The 20855-nt window shown below is 38.6% G+C and overlaps 1 protein-coding gene across 1 annotated transcript in view; it reads right to left on the reverse strand.

Moving 5' to 3' along the window:
• Window positions 1-1803: 1803 nt before the first annotated feature.
• SLC26A7 (solute carrier family 26 member 7) overlaps window positions 1804-20855 on the reverse strand; it is a 136651-nt gene continuing 117599 nt past the window's right edge. The window contains exons 16-19 of the mRNA XM_061122869.1: window positions 20381-20481; window positions 5269-5323; window positions 5083-5186; window positions 1804-3617 (exon numbers count right to left, since the gene is read on the reverse strand). Coding sequence (XP_060978852.1) covers window positions 3582-3617; window positions 5083-5186; window positions 5269-5323; window positions 20381-20481 — 296 coding nt within the window. The 3' untranslated portion in view covers window positions 1804-3581. The remainder of the gene's footprint in view (window positions 3618-5082; window positions 5187-5268; window positions 5324-20380; window positions 20482-20855) is intronic.

The raw sequence follows: 20855 nt of genomic DNA on the forward strand, positions 1-20855 counted from the left end.
AACACCCACCTTCTGCCATACATTTTATCCTCTTTCCTTAATTTATTCTTATTCTCAGCATATATTTTCATTTAAAAGGTATTTAAATTTTATTCTATTTATTTTGTCTTCCCCAGTAAGGATGCAAGCTCCATAAGGGCAGGGATTTTTTTGTTTATGCTTTATTCACTGCCATATCTCCAACACCTGGAAAAGAGCCTTATCTTCTTGTTCTTTGAGCAGTAACCTTTAAAATGCTGGATAATATTGAACTCAGCCTAGAAACTCAGAAAAGACAAACAACAGTATATAAATGAAGAGCCAAACAAATTAACAAATTAAATTATGTATTAATTAAAATTAGAACAAGAAAGGATTTAAACTTGGTGTAAAGGACTGTGTAAAAGTAGTGTTGCAGCAAAAAGTAGCTTTATTAAACTTCTGTAAATTGACATACAACACTTTACAATTTTAGGCTGAAATTTTGTAAGAATAAATTACAAAGAATATTGAATCCAGTAATTGTCAACACATAATACTCTGTAGGTCAGTCTAAGCAAGCAAAATGTACTATTTGCTCTTCAATAAGTACTTTGAACGAATAGAAATCCATTTAAGCACAGTAATATTTCAGTTTATTTTCCATGTAAATCGATTGCTATATGCTGAGTCATTGCAAAGGATTATTTAAAAAGTAATTAAATGTATTGAAACATAAAAATTTAAGTGTGGCATATTAGATGATATGATTTGTAACTAAGAATCTCTATATTGTGCAAGCCTCACTAAACTCCCTATTGAAAAACTGGCAACAAAATCACCATAAAAAGGATAGTCTATGTTGAAGTAGATGATCATCCCACAGAATGTAGAACATGCATTTCCAGTCATATGTATATTCAAAAACATATTAACATATTTGGGTAAACACTAAATGTCAAACATCATCCAAACAGGGTATTAATACATTAACATTTTCATTAAAAAAGAGAGATCTCTTTTCTCATTATATTACGCATTTACACAGTAGAGATCTGTCAAATAAATTACTTCAAAGTAATTCAAGTTAGACTTTTAACACTAGAATCATACAATTGGGGGCAAATAATCTTTAAAATGAAAGACAAATGGTAAATTAAGGACATTTAATCTGTATAAAAGTAATATTAACAGTCTTTTCCTGGTTACTTGCTTTATGGTTAATTTGTATATTGTATGTCCCTCTGTTAAGTCCTTAACACTCTTAAAGGTCAGTTTTAATTTTTCCCTATTTTATTTTACCATAATAAGTAATATATAAGTAGTTTATCATATACAAAAATAAATAATCTCATAAAAACAGTTCAACATGATTAGAAACATTCTAGCATCAGGACCTTATTGTAGTTTTTCTATTATCAATATCTGTTTTGAAATAAACATGTATACTTTAGGAGGATCTTGTGTGTGTGAAACTCATATTGAGTTACTGGGCTTTCAAGACTTAATTCCAGGGCATTCCTCCAGGTCTACAGTCACTGTGACCTAGTGTGCAGGATAAGCCTTAGAACAAAGGGTTTATGGTACCTTTGTTTTGATATTCTTTTACTTTGAAAACAATGATATTTGATAAAAGTTATGACTTTTAAGTTTTATCCATTAAATATCTACTATAAATACTGAAGTGCATTTAAGTACATCTTTTCAAGCAATTGTATGAGCTTCAATAAAAAATAGAAGAAACTATCCATTGATTAACTGTAATGATTTTTATTCCATCTACAGTCCATAATCTCTAACAAATTAGAAAATGTCTACAGTGCATAAATTTAATAATAGGCCAAAGTTGCATAGAAATACATCATCAATTTGTGTGCCTGTGACAAATGGATTAGAGACGGTGACTGTTGCCACCATCCACAACTGGAATAATTTAACCAGGCAAAGCAGAGTGAAATTCCTCTTTTTAAGGAAAGTTTACTTTCAACTATTACTTCCACCTTTTCTTGGAACAGTATTTGATGGGAAGGAAAATTGGCTTCACTCATTTCATTCCAAATTAGTGATGAAGGGATTGAGGCTTCCTATGGGACAAAAACTATCTTTGTATTTCATGTCAATCAAAATTAATATAGCTAAATAAGTTATAAAATTTTGAAATATGTTTATTATTCCTCTTTTACATTGTCTGCTTAGAGTTTAATGGTAAAAACAAGGGCCATACGAATGTTTGTTATACATTTGCCAGGGACCATTACATCACTTGGCAGATATTAGAATTTTCTCTTACAGATGTCCAGAAAAACACCTAGATGACCTAAAATTAAACCCTTTTCATTTTGTTTGCAAACTCTTTCTCAAACTCACTTCAAAGTACTTGGCTTTTTGTTAACTGGTACTTTCTAGAAGAGCTAAAATGCCTTAAGATTAAAGCATGTATCTATACCTATTTTTCAAAGTGATATTTTTATAGGTAAATCAAGTTGCTAGATAAACATATGAAACTATGTGATTTGAAATATATGTAGAAACATGAAAACAGTAACTTATATAAGTCAGCCTAGCCTGTGGTTTTACTTGTCAATTACTCTGTTGATTTAGTGGGTTTACAGATAAGCATTTATCTAAGTCTTCTCTAACAAAAGAAAAAAATAAAGCATTCTCTGGAGATCTATCTATCTTAGACAGATAAATGTATTATATTATATTGACTATCTCTCTGAAATAGGAAAGTCTAAAACTACTATAGCTAATCCTACACTGGACGAGCACAAAGTAATCCTGCTATTGATACTTTCTCATCTATAAATCATATTTGTAAAAAAAAAAAACATAAAATGTGCAACTTCCACATTTTCTAGTTCCAACAAAACTTAAGCTGAAAATAGAGACTTTTATGGGGTGGGGATGTGCAAACTAGGGCTAAGGCCTGAAGATCCTAAACATTTTTAATAGTCACAACAAAACCAAAGTCAAAAACTTAATTTCACTGGGATACTAGTGATGTAAAAACATTCCTGAAGACTTCCAGGCATGGAAAGATATGAAGAAGAATGGTTACAATTTGTTTTGTTTGTTTTGTTTGACTTACTTTCTATGAATTTCATATCATATTCATTACATGAATATTTCATGGCTTATTGATATTTAATGGCTTTTTTGGTGGTGGAATATGGCACACTTGCTAAGTTGTTTCTTTGTATTATACATATGATCCTGTATTTTTACAAACGACTTGCAAATGTTCTAAATCTCCTACGACAGGACAAAATACTTCTCACTTTTACAAATCAACCTATAACAAAACTAAATTAACACAAAATATTGTGGTATAAAAAAAAGGAAAAAAATTCATGTTTATCTTTCAGTACACTAAAACTAAATGCATATTGATTTTTATAAAATAAGTATACAATAACCTACAAAGTGAATTTACTTACTGACAAAGATTAGATAAAATTGTTGGCAAACCTTGAGCAGGGGCTATGCAGTTACAAAGTCACACACATGTCGGAAAGGTCATTTGTAGGTTCCACACAATGAAAAAGTTTGTGCAAAACGCTTGACTATGACCTTTTCAGGGAAGTTGCTAAAGAAAAGACCGGTACTGCAGCAAAAGAGTCTCAGACTTCACTGGGGTCACTGAGTATGCTCAAATTCTGAAATAGAAGAGGAAGAAATTAGCACTTGCTACTTGTTTTCTTGTTTAGTTGCTAAGTGCGGTCCAACTCTTTCGTGACCCCATGGACGACCCCATGGACTGCAGCTGGCCAGGCTCCTCTGTCTATGGAATTGTCCAGGCAAGAATACTGGGTTTGGTGTGTGTGTGTGTGTGTGTGTGTGTGTGTGTGTGTGTGCGCGCGCGCGCGCGCGCGCGTGTGCTCAGACACTCAAGTCATGTCTGACTATTTGCGACGGCACAGATTGTAACCTGCCAGGCTCCTCTGTCCATGGAATTTTTTAGGCAAGAATGCTGGAGTGGGTTGTCATTTGCTCCTCCAGGGGCTCTCTCCGACCCAGGGATTGAACCTGCGTCTCCTGAGGCTCTTGCATTGGCAGGCGGATTCTTCACCACTGAGCCACCTGGGAAGCCCCACTTGCTTCTTAAATTTAAGTTGATAACCGCAGGTAAAGGAACATTAGAAACTGAAGCTAGCTGTCTAGTCAGACGAAGAAAATGGGTATTCTCCGAGGCATCAGAGTATTGAAGTTTATAGCTCCAAGTGCCAGGTCAGACTGTTGACTTTGAAACTGGCTGTACCACTTACAAATGGTACAACTTCCCCGAACCTCAGTTTCTTCATTTCTAACAATAGGTTAAATAATAGTATCTACTTCATAAGCTTGTGGTGAGTTTAGTGAAGAAATATGGGTAAAGCTCTTAGCATAGTCTTGGAACAGGAGCACTCAATGAATGCTCATAAGATATAATATTTAGTAGTAGTAGAAATAATAATTATTTCTAGTTTAATTTTTTAATTTTTATTACTTTGTAAATGCATACTGTTCTGGTTGCATGTAATAAGGATGACCCAGGAAGACAATAAATGCTCTTCCAGGAATAAGGAAAGGCAAAACAATTCAAGATAAAAAAAGAAAAATTGTGGGAAATCAAATTTCTAGGAATAGTTCTAAAATTAACCATACATCCCAGTATTAGAAGATAACTTTGACACTTCAGACCATGTGAGTGCTGGGTTCTGTAAATAGTATTTCCAAAAATGGCAATATGAGCTTAGACTAAAGGGTATTAGAGCAGTTAAAAGCTATTTGGTTACATTTAGAGTTTTTGTATTTGACAGAGGTAGATTCCAACTTCCAGGATAGTGGATCCTGGAAGATGCATTTATTTTATGATCAAGCAGTTTGCACTTAATAGGTGATCACCAGATCCTTTAAACAGTGATATTGCTGGAAACTCCAAATTCTTAAACAATGTTCATGCGTTGTCCAAAAAGGAATGAAAAAATTTATTTGCTTGTAGCAGAGGACTCTGAGGAGGGGACACATTTTAATAGGTTTTAAGGTGCAAAAGGGACAGTAGTCTAATATAAAAATCACAAAAGCCTTGATTCTACATTCCAATTTTCTTATGATTCTGGCACACCAACTTGTTCAACTCACCTTATTTAGATGCATGTTACTTATTGCAGCAGACACTGATTCAAAAAAAATTGGTTTCTCTGAATCTAGGTTTCCACAGTATTTCATTGCTTTTATCAAGGAAGCTATAAGAAAACACAAGTGATGTAAGGATTCATGGAGCAGCAGAAGGATCAGGTCTAGTGTTAGTCAAGGGTACTCCCTTACCTGTGCAATGGACCAAAGACACATCCACACTCTTGTTCTTACAGTCCATGTAAACCTGCAAGAATTAAAAAATACACTCATAATTAATTCAGGATAGCTGACAGGAAAAAATAAGAAGCTCAGAAGGGAGAATTTCTAGTTAAAAAAAAAAAAAAAAAGATGTTGTATCACCAGGGGGTGGCACCGTAACACAATCAGGCATACTCTGACTCACTTCTAAAAGAGATGGTCTTAGCGAAGGAAGCTAAATGCCAGCAAGGCATTCACCTTTCATGTAACTCAGTTTTGCTGCTTACATTCTCCACTTTATTTAATAAAAATAAACACACCACCTTTCCCTCCTTGTAAGAATAATATAAAACTGTTTTCAACTGCCTCATTGGAAGTCAAGGACCCATTTGTGAAAATGATGAAATCTGCTTACTTTAATGTTTTGCTATTTTATATATTCACTGTGTCTCTAAACTCCATCCATGGATAGTAAATTTAAAACCTCACTACAATCAAAGTCAAGTTTGATCCCCACATTCCATTTTTATGGTCCATTAAGATGAGAGATCCTAACTAATTTTCTTGGCATATTGCAGGGTCCTACCTTCTTTAAGTCCTAGAAATTCTCAAGTAGTAGCAACTTAAGTAAACAAATACTTAAAATCCAGGTCCTAGAACTAGTTATCCAGCTAAGATGTGGACCCAGAATTTGTCTATCTTTAAAGTCTATGTTCTTAACACATATCATAATTTACTGTAACCATAATGAAATAAACAGTGATAAGGAAACTAAAAGTGGCAAACTAATACAAAACGGCTGGTTGTGTGTATACAGAAGCACAAATCTCATTTTCTTCAAATTTATGCATCCGTTGACTTATTCATTCATTCTATTGTGTAGCATTTTTAAACAAGACAAGATTTTTAAAATTTTCTTTCTTAGCATTCCCAGTATTTAGGTTATCTGAATTCCTCTGAACTTTCAACCTTAGATCTTAAACTCAGTGGGAATAGTTAACCACTTCCTCATATTTACTAACTGTAAGTCTTGATTTGCAGTATCTAGAGAAAGTAGCTAATAAATACTGGGGTATATTGAAAAACAAAGTTTAAATACAATTGGATAACAAATATACATAGTGGCTTTTCCCAGTAAAAGTACAATCCTAGTCTAGTGTTTCTCAAAACACGAACCTTGGACAATAAAAAACCGATGTCGTTTATCATCCATAAACAACCTATGCTGTTTAAAATGAAGATTCCTGGGCCAGGACTAAGATTCAGAAATCTGTATTTTTTGTCCTTCCATTTTTATTGAGTTATAATTGGCATAAAGCACTGTATAAGTTTAAGGTGTACAGCATAAGGATTTGACTTGCATACAACCTGAAATGATGACCACGATAAGTTTAGTGAATATTGGTCATTTCATATAGATACAAAATTAAACAAATAGAAAAAAGATATTTTTTCTTTGTCATGAGAACTCTCAGGATTTATTCTCTTAAGAGAATTCCAATTGGAATTGGAATGCAAAGTAGGAAGTCAAGATATACTCAGAATAACAGGCAAGTTTGGCCTTGGAGTACAAAATGAAGCAGGGCAAAGAATAACAGAGTTTTATTAGGAGAACACTCTGGTCACAGCAAACACCCTTTTCCAAAAACTGAAGAAAAGACTCTACATATGGACATCACCAGATGGTCAATACTGAAATAAGATTGATTATGTTCTTTGCAGTCAAAGTTGGAGAAGCTCTGTATAGTAGGCAAAAACAAGACTTGCAGTTGAGGTGACTGTGGCTCAGATCGTGAGCTCCTTATTGCAAAATTCAGGCTTCAATTGAAGAAAGTAGGGAAAATCACTAGGCCATTCAGGAATGACCTAAATCAAATTCCTTATTGTTATATAGAGAAGGTGACTAGTAGATTCAAGGGATAAGATTTGGTAGATGGAGTGCCTGAAGAACTATGGATAGAAGTTCATTACATTGTACAGGAGGCATGACCAAAACAATCCCAAAGAAAAGTGAATGCAAGAAGGACATAAGCAGAAACACTCAGCTGTGTATGTGTCTGGTAGTGAAAGCAAAACCAGATGCTATAAAGAACAATACTGTATAGGAAACTGGAACGTTAGGTCCATGGATCAAGGTAAATTGGATATTGTCAAGCAGGAAATGGCAAGAGTGAACATCGACCTCTTAGGAATCAGTGAACTAAAATGGACGGGAACGGGTGAATTTAATTCAGATGATCAATATATCTACTACTGTTGGCAAGATTCCCATAGAATAAGTGAAGTAGCCCTCATAATAAAAGAGTTCAAAATGCAGTATTTGGGTGCAATCTCAAAAATGACAGAAAGATCTCAGTTTGTTTCCAAAGCAAACCACTCAACATCACAACAAATCAAGCCTATACCCCAACCACCAATGCCGAAGAAGTTGAAGTCGACTGGTTCTATGAAGACCTAAAACATCTTCTAGAACTAACAGAAAAAAGATGTCCTTTTCATCATAGGGGACTGGAATGCAAAAGTAGGGTGTCAAGAGATACCTGGACTAACTGGCAAGTTTGGCCTTGGAGTACAAATTGAAGCAGGGCAAAGGCTAACGGAGTTTTGCCAACAGAACACATTGGTCATAGCAAACATCCTTTTCCAACAACACAAGAGATAACTCTACACATGGACATCACCAAACGGTCAATACTAAAATCAGATTGATTACATTCTTTGAAGCCAAAGATGGAGAAACTATAGAGTCAGAAAAAACAAGACTGTGGCTCAGGTCATCAGCTCCTTATAGCAAAATTCAGGCTTAAACTAAAGAAAGTGAAGAAAACCTATAGGCCATTCAGGAATGACCTAAATAAAATCCCTTACGATTATACAGTGGAGGTGATGAATACATTCAAGGGATTAGATCTGATAGAGTACCTGAAGAAGTATGGACAGAGGTATAGGATGTAATTGACCAAAACCATCCCAAAGAAAAAGAAATGCAAGAAGGCAAAGTGGGTGTCTGAGGAGGCTTTACAAATAGCTGAGGAAAGAAGAGAAGTGAAAAGCAAGGGAGAAAGGGAAAGATATAACCAACTGAATGTAATTCCAGAGAATAGCAAGGAGAGATAAGAAGGCCTTTCTCAATGAACAATGAAAAGAGAGAAAAACAATAGAATGGGAAAGACTAGAGGTCCATATAGTCAAAGCTATGGTCTTTCCAGTAGTCATGTACAGGTATACATAGCTTGAAATTCAGCATTTAAAAAACTAAGATCATGTCATCTGGTCTGATCACTTCATTGAAAATAGAAGGGGAAAAAGTAGAAGCAATGACATTTTATTTTCTTGGATTTCAAAATCACTGCAGACAGTGACTGTAGCCATGAAATTAAAAGATGCTAGCTCCTTGGAAGGAAAGTTATGACAAACTTAGACAAGGTATTCAAAGCAAAGACATCACTGCCAGCAAAGGTCCGTATAGTCAAAGGTATGGTTTTTCCAGTAGTCAAGTACAGATGTGAGAGTTGGACCATAAAGAAGGCTGAGAGCCAAAGAATTGATGGTTTTGAATTGTGATGCTGTGGAAGACTTGGGAGTCCCTTGGACAGCAAGGTGATCAAACCAGTCAATCCTACAGGAAATCAACATTGAATAGTCATTGGAAGGACCGTTGCTGAAGCATACTTTAGCCACCTGATGTGAAGAGCTGACTCATTGGAAAAGACTCTGATGCTGGAAAAGATTAAAGACAAGAGGAGAAGGGGGTGGCAGAGGATGGGATGGTTTCATAGTATCACCAACTCAATGACATGAATTTGAGCAAACTTTGGGCGATAGAGGAAGGCAGAGGAGCCTCGTCTACTGCAGTCCATGGGGCTGCAAAGAGTTGGACATGACTGAGCAACTGGACAATAACAAATACTTTTCAAAATGATCACTATAGGTTACCATCAGAAGATTACATCTTAAATAAGCTCCCAACGTGATCCTTCTAAAAACTGGTTTAACAATGCTCTTCCAGACCTTGGCAGCACAGTAAGTAAAAGTGTGGAACATAGAAGCCCTCCAGTGATGAGGGACTATCTGTTTCCAGTCTAGGTTCAGATGCAAGAAAAGAACTGAGGTTGAACCCTATGCCAAGTTACGAGAAGTTTTTGTGGTGAACAACGATAATATGAAAGCATCAGTCAGTCAGTCAGTTCAGTCACTCAGTTATGTCCAACTCTTTGTGACCCCATGAACCGCAGCAAGCCAGGCCTCTCTGTCCATAGCCAACTCCCGGAGTTTACTCAAACCAATGTCCATTGAGTTGGTGATGCCATCCAACCATGTCATCCTCCATTGTCCCCTTCTCCTCCTGCCTTCAATCTTTCCCAGCATCAGGGTCTTTTCAAATGAGTCAGTTCTTGGCATCAGGTGGCCAAAATATTGGAATTTCAGCTTCAGCATCAGTCTTTCCAATGAATATTCAGGACTGATTTCCTTTAGGATGGACTGGTTGGATCTCCTTGCAGTCCAAGGGACTCTCAAGAGTCTTCTCCAACACCATAGTTCAAAAGCATCAATTCTTCAGTGCTCAGCTTTCCTTATAGTCCAACTCTCACATCCATACATGACCACTGGAAAAACATAGCTTGACTAGATGGACCTTTGTTGACAAAGTAATGTCTCTGCTTTTCAATATGCTGTCTAGGTTGACCATAACTTTTCTTCCAAGGAGGAAGCATCTTTTAATTTCATGGCTGCAGTCACCATATGCAGTGATTTTGGAGCCCAAAAAAATTAAGTCTGCCACTGTTTCCACTGTTTCCCCATCTATTTGCCATGAAGTGATGGGACTGGATGCCATGATCTTAGTTTTCTGAATGTTGAGCTTTAAGCAAAACTTTTCATTCTCCTCTTTCACTTTCAAGAGGCTCTTTAGTCCTTCTTCACTTTTTTCCATAAGGGTGGTGTCATCTGCATATCTGAGGTTATTGATATTTCTTCCGGCAATCTTCATTCCAGCTTGTGCTTCTTCCAGCCCAGTGTTTCTCATGATGTACTCTGCATATAAGTTAAATAAGCAGGGTGACAATATATAGCTTTGATGTACTCCTTTTCCTATTTGGAACCAGTCTGTTGTTCCATGTGCAGTTCTAACTGTTGCTTCCTGATCTGCATATAGGTTTCTCAAGAGGCAGGTCAGGTGGTCTGCTATTCCCATCTCTTTCAGAATTTTCAACAGTTTATTGTGATCCACACAGTCAATGGCTTTGTCATAGTCAAAAAAGCAGAAATAGATATTTTTCTGGAACTCTCTTGCTTTTTTGATGATCCAGCAGATATTGGCAATTTGATCTCTGGTTCCTCTGCCTTTTCTAAAACCATCTTGAACATCTGAAAGTTCTCAGTTCACGTATTGCTGAAGTCTGGCTTGGAGAATTTTGAGCATTCTTTGGCATTGCCTTTCTTTGGGATTGGAATGAAAACTGACCTTTTCCAGTCCTGTGGCCATTGCTGAGTTTTCCAAATTTGCTGCATATTAAGTGCAGCACTTTCATAGCATCATCTTTTAGGATTTGAAACAGCTCAACTGGAATTCCATCACCTCCACTAGCTTTGTTCATGTGATGCTTCCTAAGGTCCACTTGACTTCATATTCCAGGATATCTGGCTCTAGACGAGTGATCCCACCATCGTGATTATCTAGGTCATGAAGATCTTTTTTGTATAGTTCTTCTTCTGTTCTGTGTATTCTTGCCATCTTTTCTTAATATCTTCTGCTTCTGTTACATCCATACCATTTCTGTCCTTTATTGTGCCCATCTTTACATGAGAAAAAGGACAACTTACCAAAAAATAGCCACTGGATTTAAGGCCTAGGAAACTTAAACCCAGTTCTTTTGCATAATTTGCTTTTTTTAATATCTAACTAGTTCTGAAACAAAGTCACTCCCTCATTTTTATGAAATGAATAAACGGAGATCCAGACAAGTTAGACAATTTCCTTAACACCTCCCAGTGTGCTAGATCTTAGAATATATTCTGACTGTCATATATTTAAGGTGCTTCCCTTCACATAACCCCAGTCTATCTTCACAGGAAAACCAGATTAAAGCTGACCTTTGTACTATTTTGAGTTTCAAAGTTTGGACATTTCAAATTTAAAATATGAATGGAGACACAGTTATGCAACACCATGAGGAAATAATCAAAATCTACAAAAGTTCTTCTAAAGACTGCCCTGGTCTTAATTCTTAAAAAGTCAATGTTCAATTCTGACTTCTGGTCATATTAGTTAATATAAAGGCTATCCTATCCTCCATAAGTAAGTAGACAACTGGACAAAATATACAAAGTGCTTTCCAGCAATGGGAACAGGCAGCAAAGGATTGAGTTCTCTGAGAGAAAGAAAACGAATGAGGCCAGCTCTCAGATCATCTCAGATTTCTGCTGCAAAGCAGTTTGTGGGCCACTACATGATAGGGGGACCCATGCAAAATGCAGCCACTTACGGAGCTGAGAAGACTGAATTGGCATTCATGAAGGATCAAGTGGGTAGATTTATGAGCAAGAACAATGGAAAGGAGGGAAATATGTAGGAAAAGAGCCCCAGAAATTATTAAGGGCTATGATTAAGTTTTTGACAGAATAGAAAGTCTCACTCAGCAGGAGATTATTTGAGGCCAGAGTAAGAGACCCACTGGGGAGGAGACAGCCAAGGTGAGGAGAGCCGATTTCACATAGCAGAAGCTAGTGGGGGACTGAGGGCCGTTTTGAAACAGACACGGCCTAATCCTCAAGATCCTCCCATATGTTTGGGGTACTAGGGGAGAGGATACATAGAAATAAGAAAGGGAGTGCATTCCTTGTTGACTTTGAATTAAAAAAAAAAAAAAAAATGGAACAATTACGGAAGTGTCTGTGTGTGTATGCCCTTAGTCGCTCAGCCGCGTTTGACTCTTTGTGACTTCATGGACGGTAGCCCGTCAAGCCCCCCTGCCCATGGGATTCTCTAGGCAAGAATACTAGAGTGGATTGCTGTGCCCTCCTCCAGGGGATCTTCCCAACATGGATTGAACACACGTCTCCTGCATGGCAGACAGATTCTTACCAGCAGAGCCACAAGGGAAGCCCGTTCCTTTTTGTGGCTGAGTAATAGTCCATTGAATATGTGTACCACAACTTCTTTATCCATTCATCTGTTGAAGGACATCTAGGTTGCTTCCATGTCCTGGCTATTGTAAATAGTGCTGAAATGAACATTGGGGTAAACATGTATTTTTTGAATTATGATTTTCTCAGGGTATATGCTCAGTAGTAGGATTGCTGGGTCATACGGTAGTTTTATTTCTAGGGTTTTTTTGTTTTTTTTTTAAAGGAATCTCCATACTCTTCTCTAGAGTGGTTCTATCAATTTACATTTCCATCAACAGTGCAAGAGTGTTGCCTTTTCTCCACATCCTCACCAGCATTTATTTTTTGTAGATTTTTTTGATGATGGTCATTCTGACCAGTGTGAGGTGATATCTCGATGTAGTTTTGATTTGCATTTCTTTAATAATAAATGATATCTCTTCCTGTGTTTGTTGGCAATCTGTATTCTTCCTTGGAGAGAGGTCTCTCTAGGTCTTCTGCCCATTTCTTTTTGTTTGTTTTTGTTTTTGATTAGGTTGCTTGGGATCAGTTGCTTGGTTGACTGGGATCAGTTGCTTCATTTGCTATTATTTTTTCCCAATTCTGAGGGTTGTCTTTTCATCTTATTTATAGTTTTCTTTGCTGTGCAAAAATTTATAGGTTTAATTAGGTCCAACTGTTTACTTTTATTTTTATTTCCATTACTCTTCGAGGTGGGTAAAAGAGGATCTTGCTGCAATTTATGTCAGAGTGTTCTATCTATGTTTTCCTCTAAGAGTTTTATAGTTTCTAGCCTTATATTTAGGTCTTTAATCCATTTTGAGTTTATTTTCACGTATGGTGTTAGGAAGTGTTCAAGTTCCATTCTTTTGCATGTAACTGTCCAGTTTTCCCAGCACCATTTACTGGCAAGACTATCATTTATCCATTGTACATTTTTGCCTCTTTGTCAAAGAGAAGGTGTCCATAGGTATGTAGGTTTATGTCAGGACTTTCTATCTTGTTCCTTTGATCCATATTTTTGCTTTTTTGCCAGTACCATACTGTCTTGATTATCATAGCTTTGTAACTTTGCAGTATAGTCAAACATCAGGAAGACTGATTCCTCCAACTCCGTTTTTCTTTCTCAAGATTGCTCTGGCTATTTGGGGTCTTTATGTTTCCATACAAACTGTAAAATTATTTGCTCTAGTTTTGTGAAACATGCCTTTGGTAATGTGATGGGGATTGCATTGAATCTGTAGATTCCCTTGAGTAGTATAGGAATTTTCACAATATTGATTCTTCCAATCCTAGAACATGGTGTATCTCTCCATGTTTTTATAATCTTTGATTTAGTTCATGAGTATCTTGTAGTTTTCTGAATACAGGTCTTTTGTCTCCTTAGGTACATTTATTCCTAGATATTTTACTCTTTTTGTTGCAATGGTGAGTGGGATTGATTCCTTAATTTCTCTTTCAGATTTTTTATTATTATTGTATAAGAATGCAAAAGATTTCTGTGTTTTAATTTTGTATCCTAGGAAATTACTAAATCCATTGATTAGCTCTGGTAATTTTAGGGTAGCATCTTTAGCATTTTCTATGTATAGCATCATGTCACATGCAATCAGTAAGAGTTTTACTTGTTTTCCAATCTGGATTCTTTTTATTTCTTTTCCTTCTTTGAGTGCCAAGGCTAGCACTTCCAAAACTATATAAAATAATAATGGCAAGAGTGGGCACCCTTGTCTTTTTTCTGATCATAAAGGAAATGCCCTCATTTTTTCACAATTGAGAAAAATGTTTGCTGTGTGTTTGTTGTATATGGCCTTTATTATGTTGAGGTAGATTCCTTCTAAGCCAGTTTTCTGAAGAACTTTTATTATAAATGGGTGTTGAATATTGTTGAAAGCTTTCTTTGTATCTGAGATGTCATATGGTTTTTATCTTTCAATTTGTTACTATGGTGTATCACATTGATTTATTTACATAAATTGAAGAATCTTTGCATCCTTGGGATAAACCCCACTTAATCACACTTTATGATCATTTTCATGTGTTGTTGCTAATATCACTGTGAGGATTTTTGCATATATTTTCATCAGTGATATTCACCTGTAATTATTTTGTGTGTGATATCTGTCTGGTTTTGGTATCAGGGTGATGGTGGCCTCACAGAATGAGTTTGGGAGTTTCCTCCCTCTGCAATTTTCTGGAAGAGTGAGCAGGATAGGTGTTAGCTCTTCTCTAGAAGTTTGCTACTTTTTGCCTTTTAAACCATTTGGCCCTAGGCTGTTGTTTGTTGGAAGATTTTTTATCACAATTTCAATTTCAGTGCTTGTGATTGGTCTGTTTCTATTTTCTTTTTCTTCCTGTTTCAGTCTTGGAAGGTTGTACTTTTCTAAGAATTTGCCCATTTTTTCCAGGTTGTCCATTTTATTGACATATAATTGCTCATAATACTCTATTTTGATCGTTTCTATTTTTGTGTTGTCTGTTATAACTTCTTCATTTCTAATTTTCTTGTTTTGAATTTTCTCCCCTTTTTTTCTTGATGAGTCTGGCTAATGGTTTGTCAAGTTCATTTATCTTCTCAAAGCAGCAGCTTCTGTTTTTATTAGTATTCAGCATTGTTTCCTTCGTTTTTTAAATTTACTTCTGCTCTGATCTTCATCTGAGCAGAAGTAAATAAAAAGATGGTAAAGAATCTGCCTGCAGTGCAGGAGTCCCAGGTTCAATCCCTGGTTTGGGAAAATACCCCAGAGAAGGGAATGGCAACCCACTTTGATATTCTTGCCTGGAGAATTTCATGGACAGAGGAGCCTGGGGAGGTATAGTCCATGGCATCACAAAGAGTCAGATGCTGACTCACAAAGATCACTCACATGACTGAGTGATTAAAACACGGTACACTGATCTTCATAACTTCTTTCCTTCTACTACCTCTGGTTTTCTTTTCCTTCTTCTTTCTTTTTCTAGTTGCCTTAGGTGTAAGGTTAGGTTGTTTACTTGATATTTTTCTCATTTCCTGATTTAAGCTTGTATTCCATAAATTTCCCTGTTAACACTGCTCATACTGCCTCCCATATGTTTTGAGTTGTTGTGATTTTGTTGTTTGTTTTGGATTTCCTCTTGGATTTCTTCAGTGACCTCTTGGTTATTTAGAAACATACTGCTTAGCCTCCAAGTGGTTTTTGTTTTTCAGGCTTTTCCTGTAATTGATATCTTATCTTATATCATTGTGGTAAGAAAAAAATGCTTGATGCAATTTAAATCTTCTTAAATTTATGAAGGGTTGATTTGTGACCCAAGATTTGATCTATCCTGGAGAATGTTTCCTGTGCACTTGAGAAAAAAAAAGTGAATTCTACTACTTTTGCATGGAATGTCCTTTAGATATCAATTAGGTCCTTCTGGTCCAAAGTGTCATGTAAGGCTTGTGTTTCCTTATTCAATATTCTGTCTGGGTGATCTGTCCATTGGCATGAGTGACGTGTTAAAGTCCCCCACTATTTTTGTGTTACTGTTGACTTCCCCTTTTATGTCTGTTAGCATTTGCCTTATGCATTGGAGTGCTCCTATGTTGGGTGCATATATATTTATAATTATTATATCATCTTCTTGGATTTATCCCTTGATCAATCCAAGATTCTTCATTGTCTATTGTTAAAGTCTTTATTTCTTTTTAATTTCCATCTGCATTGAAAATCTTTTTCCAGCCTCTCACTTTCATTCTGTTTGTGTCCCTATGTGGGAAGTGGGTCACTTATAGACAACATAGGTAGGGGGTCTTGCTTTTGTATCCATTCAGCTAGTCTGTGTCTTTTGATTTGAGCACTTAATCCATTTACATTTAAGGTAATTATTGACATGTATGATCCTATTGCCACTTATTTTTTGTTTCGGGTTTGTTTTTGTGGGCCTTTTCTTTTGTGTTTCCTGTCTAGAGAAGTTCCTTTAGCATTTGTTGTAAATAAAGCTGGTTTAGCGTTGCTGAGTTCTCTTACCTTTTGCTTGTCTGTAAAGCCTTTGATTTCTCTGTTGAATATGAATGAGATTGTTGCTGTGTAGAGTAATCTTGGTCTAACATTTTCACTTTTATCACTGTATGTATATTCCGCCACTCACGTCCAGCCTGCAGAGTTACTGCTGAAAGCTCAGCTGTTAATCTTATGGGGATTCCCATGTATGTTATTTGTCACTTTTCCCTTTTGCTTCTTGTAATATTTTTTCTCTTTGTGTTTTTGTTAGTTTGGTTAATATGTGTCTTGGCATGTTTCTCTTTGTGTTTATCCTATGTCGGGCTCTCTGTGCTTCCTGGACTTGGGTGACTATTTCCTTTCTAATGTTAGAGAAAGTTTTGACTATACTCTCCTTCAGGATTTTCTCAGACACTTTCTTTTTCTCTTGTTTTCCTGGAATCCTTATAATTTGAATGCTGATGTGCTTAATATTGTCCCAAATATCTCTGAGACTGGGCTCTTCTCTTTTCATTTTTTTCCTTTATGCTGCTTTGCTTCAGTTATTTGCTCTGCTCTGCGTCTACCATGCTATCTTCCAGTTCATTTGAACATTCTTCTGCCTCAGTTATTATGCTATTGGTTCCCTTTAGTGTATTTTTTATTTCTCTTATTGCATTGCTCATTGCTGATAGTCTGTTCTTTATTTCTTCCATGTCCTTGTTAAACACTTCATGTATCTTCTCAATCCATGCCTCCACTCTATTTATCTATGCCTCCATTTTATTGCCAAGATTTTCGTTCATCTTTACTATCATTCCTCTGAATTCTTTTTCTAATAGACACTCTATTTCATCTTCATTTGTTTGGTGTTGTGGGTTTTTACCATGTTCCTTCATCTGATGCATGTTTCGCTGTTTTGTTTTGCTTCTTTTCCATTTCATTTATTGTGTTTGGGGCCTCTCTCCTGATGGCTGTAAGGCCACAGTTCCTCTTAATTTTGAAGTCTGCCCCCAGTGGGTGGGTTTTGACCAGCCCCTTGTGAGGGTCTCCTGGTAAGAGGACAGACGCCTGTGTTCTGGTGAGTGGAGCTGGATCTTATTCCTCTGAAAGGCACTGTCACATCCAATGGTGTGTTTGGGTGTTTATGAGCTTGGTATGGCTTTGGGCAGCCTGCCAACTAATGGGTAGGTTTGTGTTACTATTTTGCTAATTGTTTGGTATGAGGCATCCAGTACAGGAGTTTGCCTGCCTTTAGGTGGGGCCAGGTGTTAGCATTGAGATGGAGGCCTTTGGGAGAAATCTTGCCAATTAATATTTCAGAGTCAGGAGATCTCTGATGATCCAACATCCTAAACTTGGACCTTCTACCTTGGAGGTTCAGAATCCACCCCTGGCTAGAGCAACAAGACTCCACAAGCCACACAGCACAGAAGAGAAAAGGAAATAAATAGAAAACAAACAAACAAACAAACATGCAAACAAAAAATGAATGGACAAATCCCCAAGACAAATGATAAAAGTAACACTGAACAGATAAGAACATACATTGAGACTCACACACTCATACTCAAAAAAAGAAAATAAGACAAAAAACTAAAATTTTAAAAAGTGGAACCACAAAGGAAGAGAGCAACCAAACCAATAAGCATACTCATAAATGAAAACACACAGAAAAAACTAGTCTGGAAAAAATTCAGAACCAAAAACATGAAAAAAGTACAACAGAACAAAATACTAGTGTAGAAATAGGAAAAAATAAAATAAACTTACTTAAAAATAAAAGCTTTAAAAAAGGAAAAATTAAGTAAAAATAAGTATTAAAGTAATAAAAAAAAAAAAAAACAACAACAGAAGAAAATGAAAAAAGAGAGAGAGAAAGGTGGTAAGAAGACTATTTTCCTGTGGCCTCAGTTCTCAGTTTTCCTGCCACACAGTGAGTTCCAGCTAATGCGCCTCATCAGAAAGACCTCCAATATTTCTAGGAAGGTCTCCAGACCTGCTGTGGGCACTATGGGGTCAGCTCAGACTCACACCTGTCCACACTCCAACTTGTACTTGCTTCCAAAGTCCACAACTGCCCTGAAACTCCACACCCTTAAGCCAACTGCGGGGATTTAATCTGCTGCTCCCGTGGCTGCAGGAGGCAGTTCACGTCCTCTTTGGTCACACAGCCTCTGCGGCTCACGTTAGTTCTGCCCTGCCTCTGCAGGCTACGCTCTGGTGTCTGTTTCCCACCCAGACAAGGTGGGGCAGAAGCAGAGGGTATGGGACCTCGCTTACTCAGCTGGGCTGGGAAGAGGGAGGGATATGGCAGGCACAAGTGGAATGTGTGGGGAGGGCCTGGGGCGGTAAAGGCCTTCGGAATGCTGCTGCAGCCTGAGGCAGGCCATCACTCTCCCAGGGGAACTGGCCCCGGGTCGTGGGAACCTCAGCAACGCCAAGGTGCAGAAGCTCCAGGAAGCTGTGGGCTGTGACTTGTGCCTGCTCGCAGCTTCCTGCACCTGCGACCCCTGGGGCTGGGCCTGCGGCGCTACTCATCCCTGCCTCCGGCACCCCCACCGGCCGGGGCGGCGGCTGGCCTCTGAGGCTGCAGGCCAGAGCCGTGACCAGTCATGGCTCGGGCACTCACACCAGCTTTTCCGTGGCGGGCCAGTGTGTCCACCTCTGAGGCTGCAGGCCAGAGCCGTGACCAGTCCTGGCTCGGGCACTCACGCCAGCCTTTCCGTGGCGGGCCAGTGTGTCCACCTCTGAGGCTGCAGGCCAGAGCCGTGACCAGTCCTGGCTCGGGCACTCATGCCAGCCTTTCCGTGGCGGGCCAGTGTGTCCACCTCTGAGGCTGCAGGCCAGAGCTGTGACCAGTCCTGGCTCGGGCACTCACGCCAGCCTTTCCGTGGCGGGCCAGTGTGTCCACCTCTGAGGCTGCAGGCCAGAGCCGTGACCAGTCCTGGCTCGGGCACTCACGCCAGCCTTTCCGTGGCGGGCCAGTGTGTCCACCTCTGAGGCTGCAGGCCAGAGCCGTGACCAGTCCTGCCTCGGGCACTCATGCCAGCCTTTCCGTGGCAGGCCAGTGTGTCCACCTCTGAGGCTGCAGACCAGAGCCGTGACCAGTCCTGGCTCGGGCACTCACGTGAGCCTTCGTAGCAGCCAGCCCAAATCCCTCTGGGGTTGCAGACCGCAGCTGCGGCCAGCCCCACCGCGGGCGCTCACCAAGGCGGTGTCCTAGCATCTGTAAGCATCCGAGGTGGAGGCAATGGCCTGTCGCCCCTCTGGCAGTCCCAGGCTTTCCCCTCAGCTGTGTCGTACGCGCCCCCTCAGAGTGTCTCCACGGCAGTCAGCCCCAGTCCTCTCCTGGGGTCAGACCCCTGAAGCCTGCGCCTCAGCACCCAGCCCCCAGCCACGGTGGGCGGCCGGGCCGTCGAGCGGCTCAGGTTGGGAAATGCTGGTCAGTGCCGATTTCTGTGCCCAACCCTCTCTGCTTTGCCTCGCACACACCTGTCGCTGTGCTCTCCTCTGAGCTTCCAAAGCTCGACCTGTCCCTGTCTGGGAGGTAGTTTCCCAATAATTCAGGCCAGGAATGGTTTCAGGTCAGACTGTACCCATCCATGATATGAAAGCCCATATCCTGCCAACTTCAGGGCACTTGCTCATAGAGGGGGATTTCTCCTTCTTTCTAGAAGCCTGGGAGTTGACTGCCCAGCATGGACTACACCCACTACATCTCAAATACATATTCTGAGATAATATTGGGATAATCAAAAGTCAGAGTTCAAAAATAATTAGCAGTTAACTGAAAATGTAAAAAGTCATGTCCCACGTGAATACCTACTCTACTCCGCTTACACCCTCCTGATACGTGCACAGATAGAAACTTCATGAAATCTCCTGAAAAGAAACCTACTGTAGTGGGAGGCATAAAGTCTATGTCCTTTGGGGAGAATGGGTGAGATGGGTATTGAGACAAGCAGGGTCACGACCTCACAGCTGAGAAAGAGTCCGTGAAAACACTTCCTAAAGAGAAGGGAAAGAATCAGTCCAAACACAAGCTTAAATACCTCAACAAGCATGGAGACTCCAGAATAGTCAGAAAAGGTCAATCCACTGCAATCCAGGATTAAAGAACACTTTGGATTCAGGCAGGGCTGGGTAGCTTCTTCTGTAAGAAGAACAGAGTTGAATCAGAGAAAATTCTTAGAGATTTTCACCACTGGTTTTGTTGAACATTGGGCAGATCAACAGTGGCCTAATGTTTAACAAAACCAATTCCAAACACTTTTAATTTTACATTTTCAGTTGGCTACTAATTATTTTTGAACTCTGATTTTTTATTATTCCAATATTATCTCAGGTAATTATTACATAACTTGAGTGCCAAGGATAATATTGGTAAATAGCATATGATTAAAAATGAAAGGAAATGGAAATTTACAATAAGATGTCCCTCTGGAGCAACCAGGGAAGGCTTCATGCAAAAGTAGCCTTGAAGACATATTTAATTCTAAAAGTAGAAGCAACACAGAGTTGTTAGCC

The sequence above is a fragment of the Dama dama genome, chromosome 21 (genome assembly GCF_033118175.1).
Source record: "Dama dama isolate Ldn47 chromosome 21, ASM3311817v1, whole genome shotgun sequence".
NCBI lineage: Eukaryota > Metazoa > Chordata > Mammalia > Artiodactyla > Cervidae > Dama > Dama dama.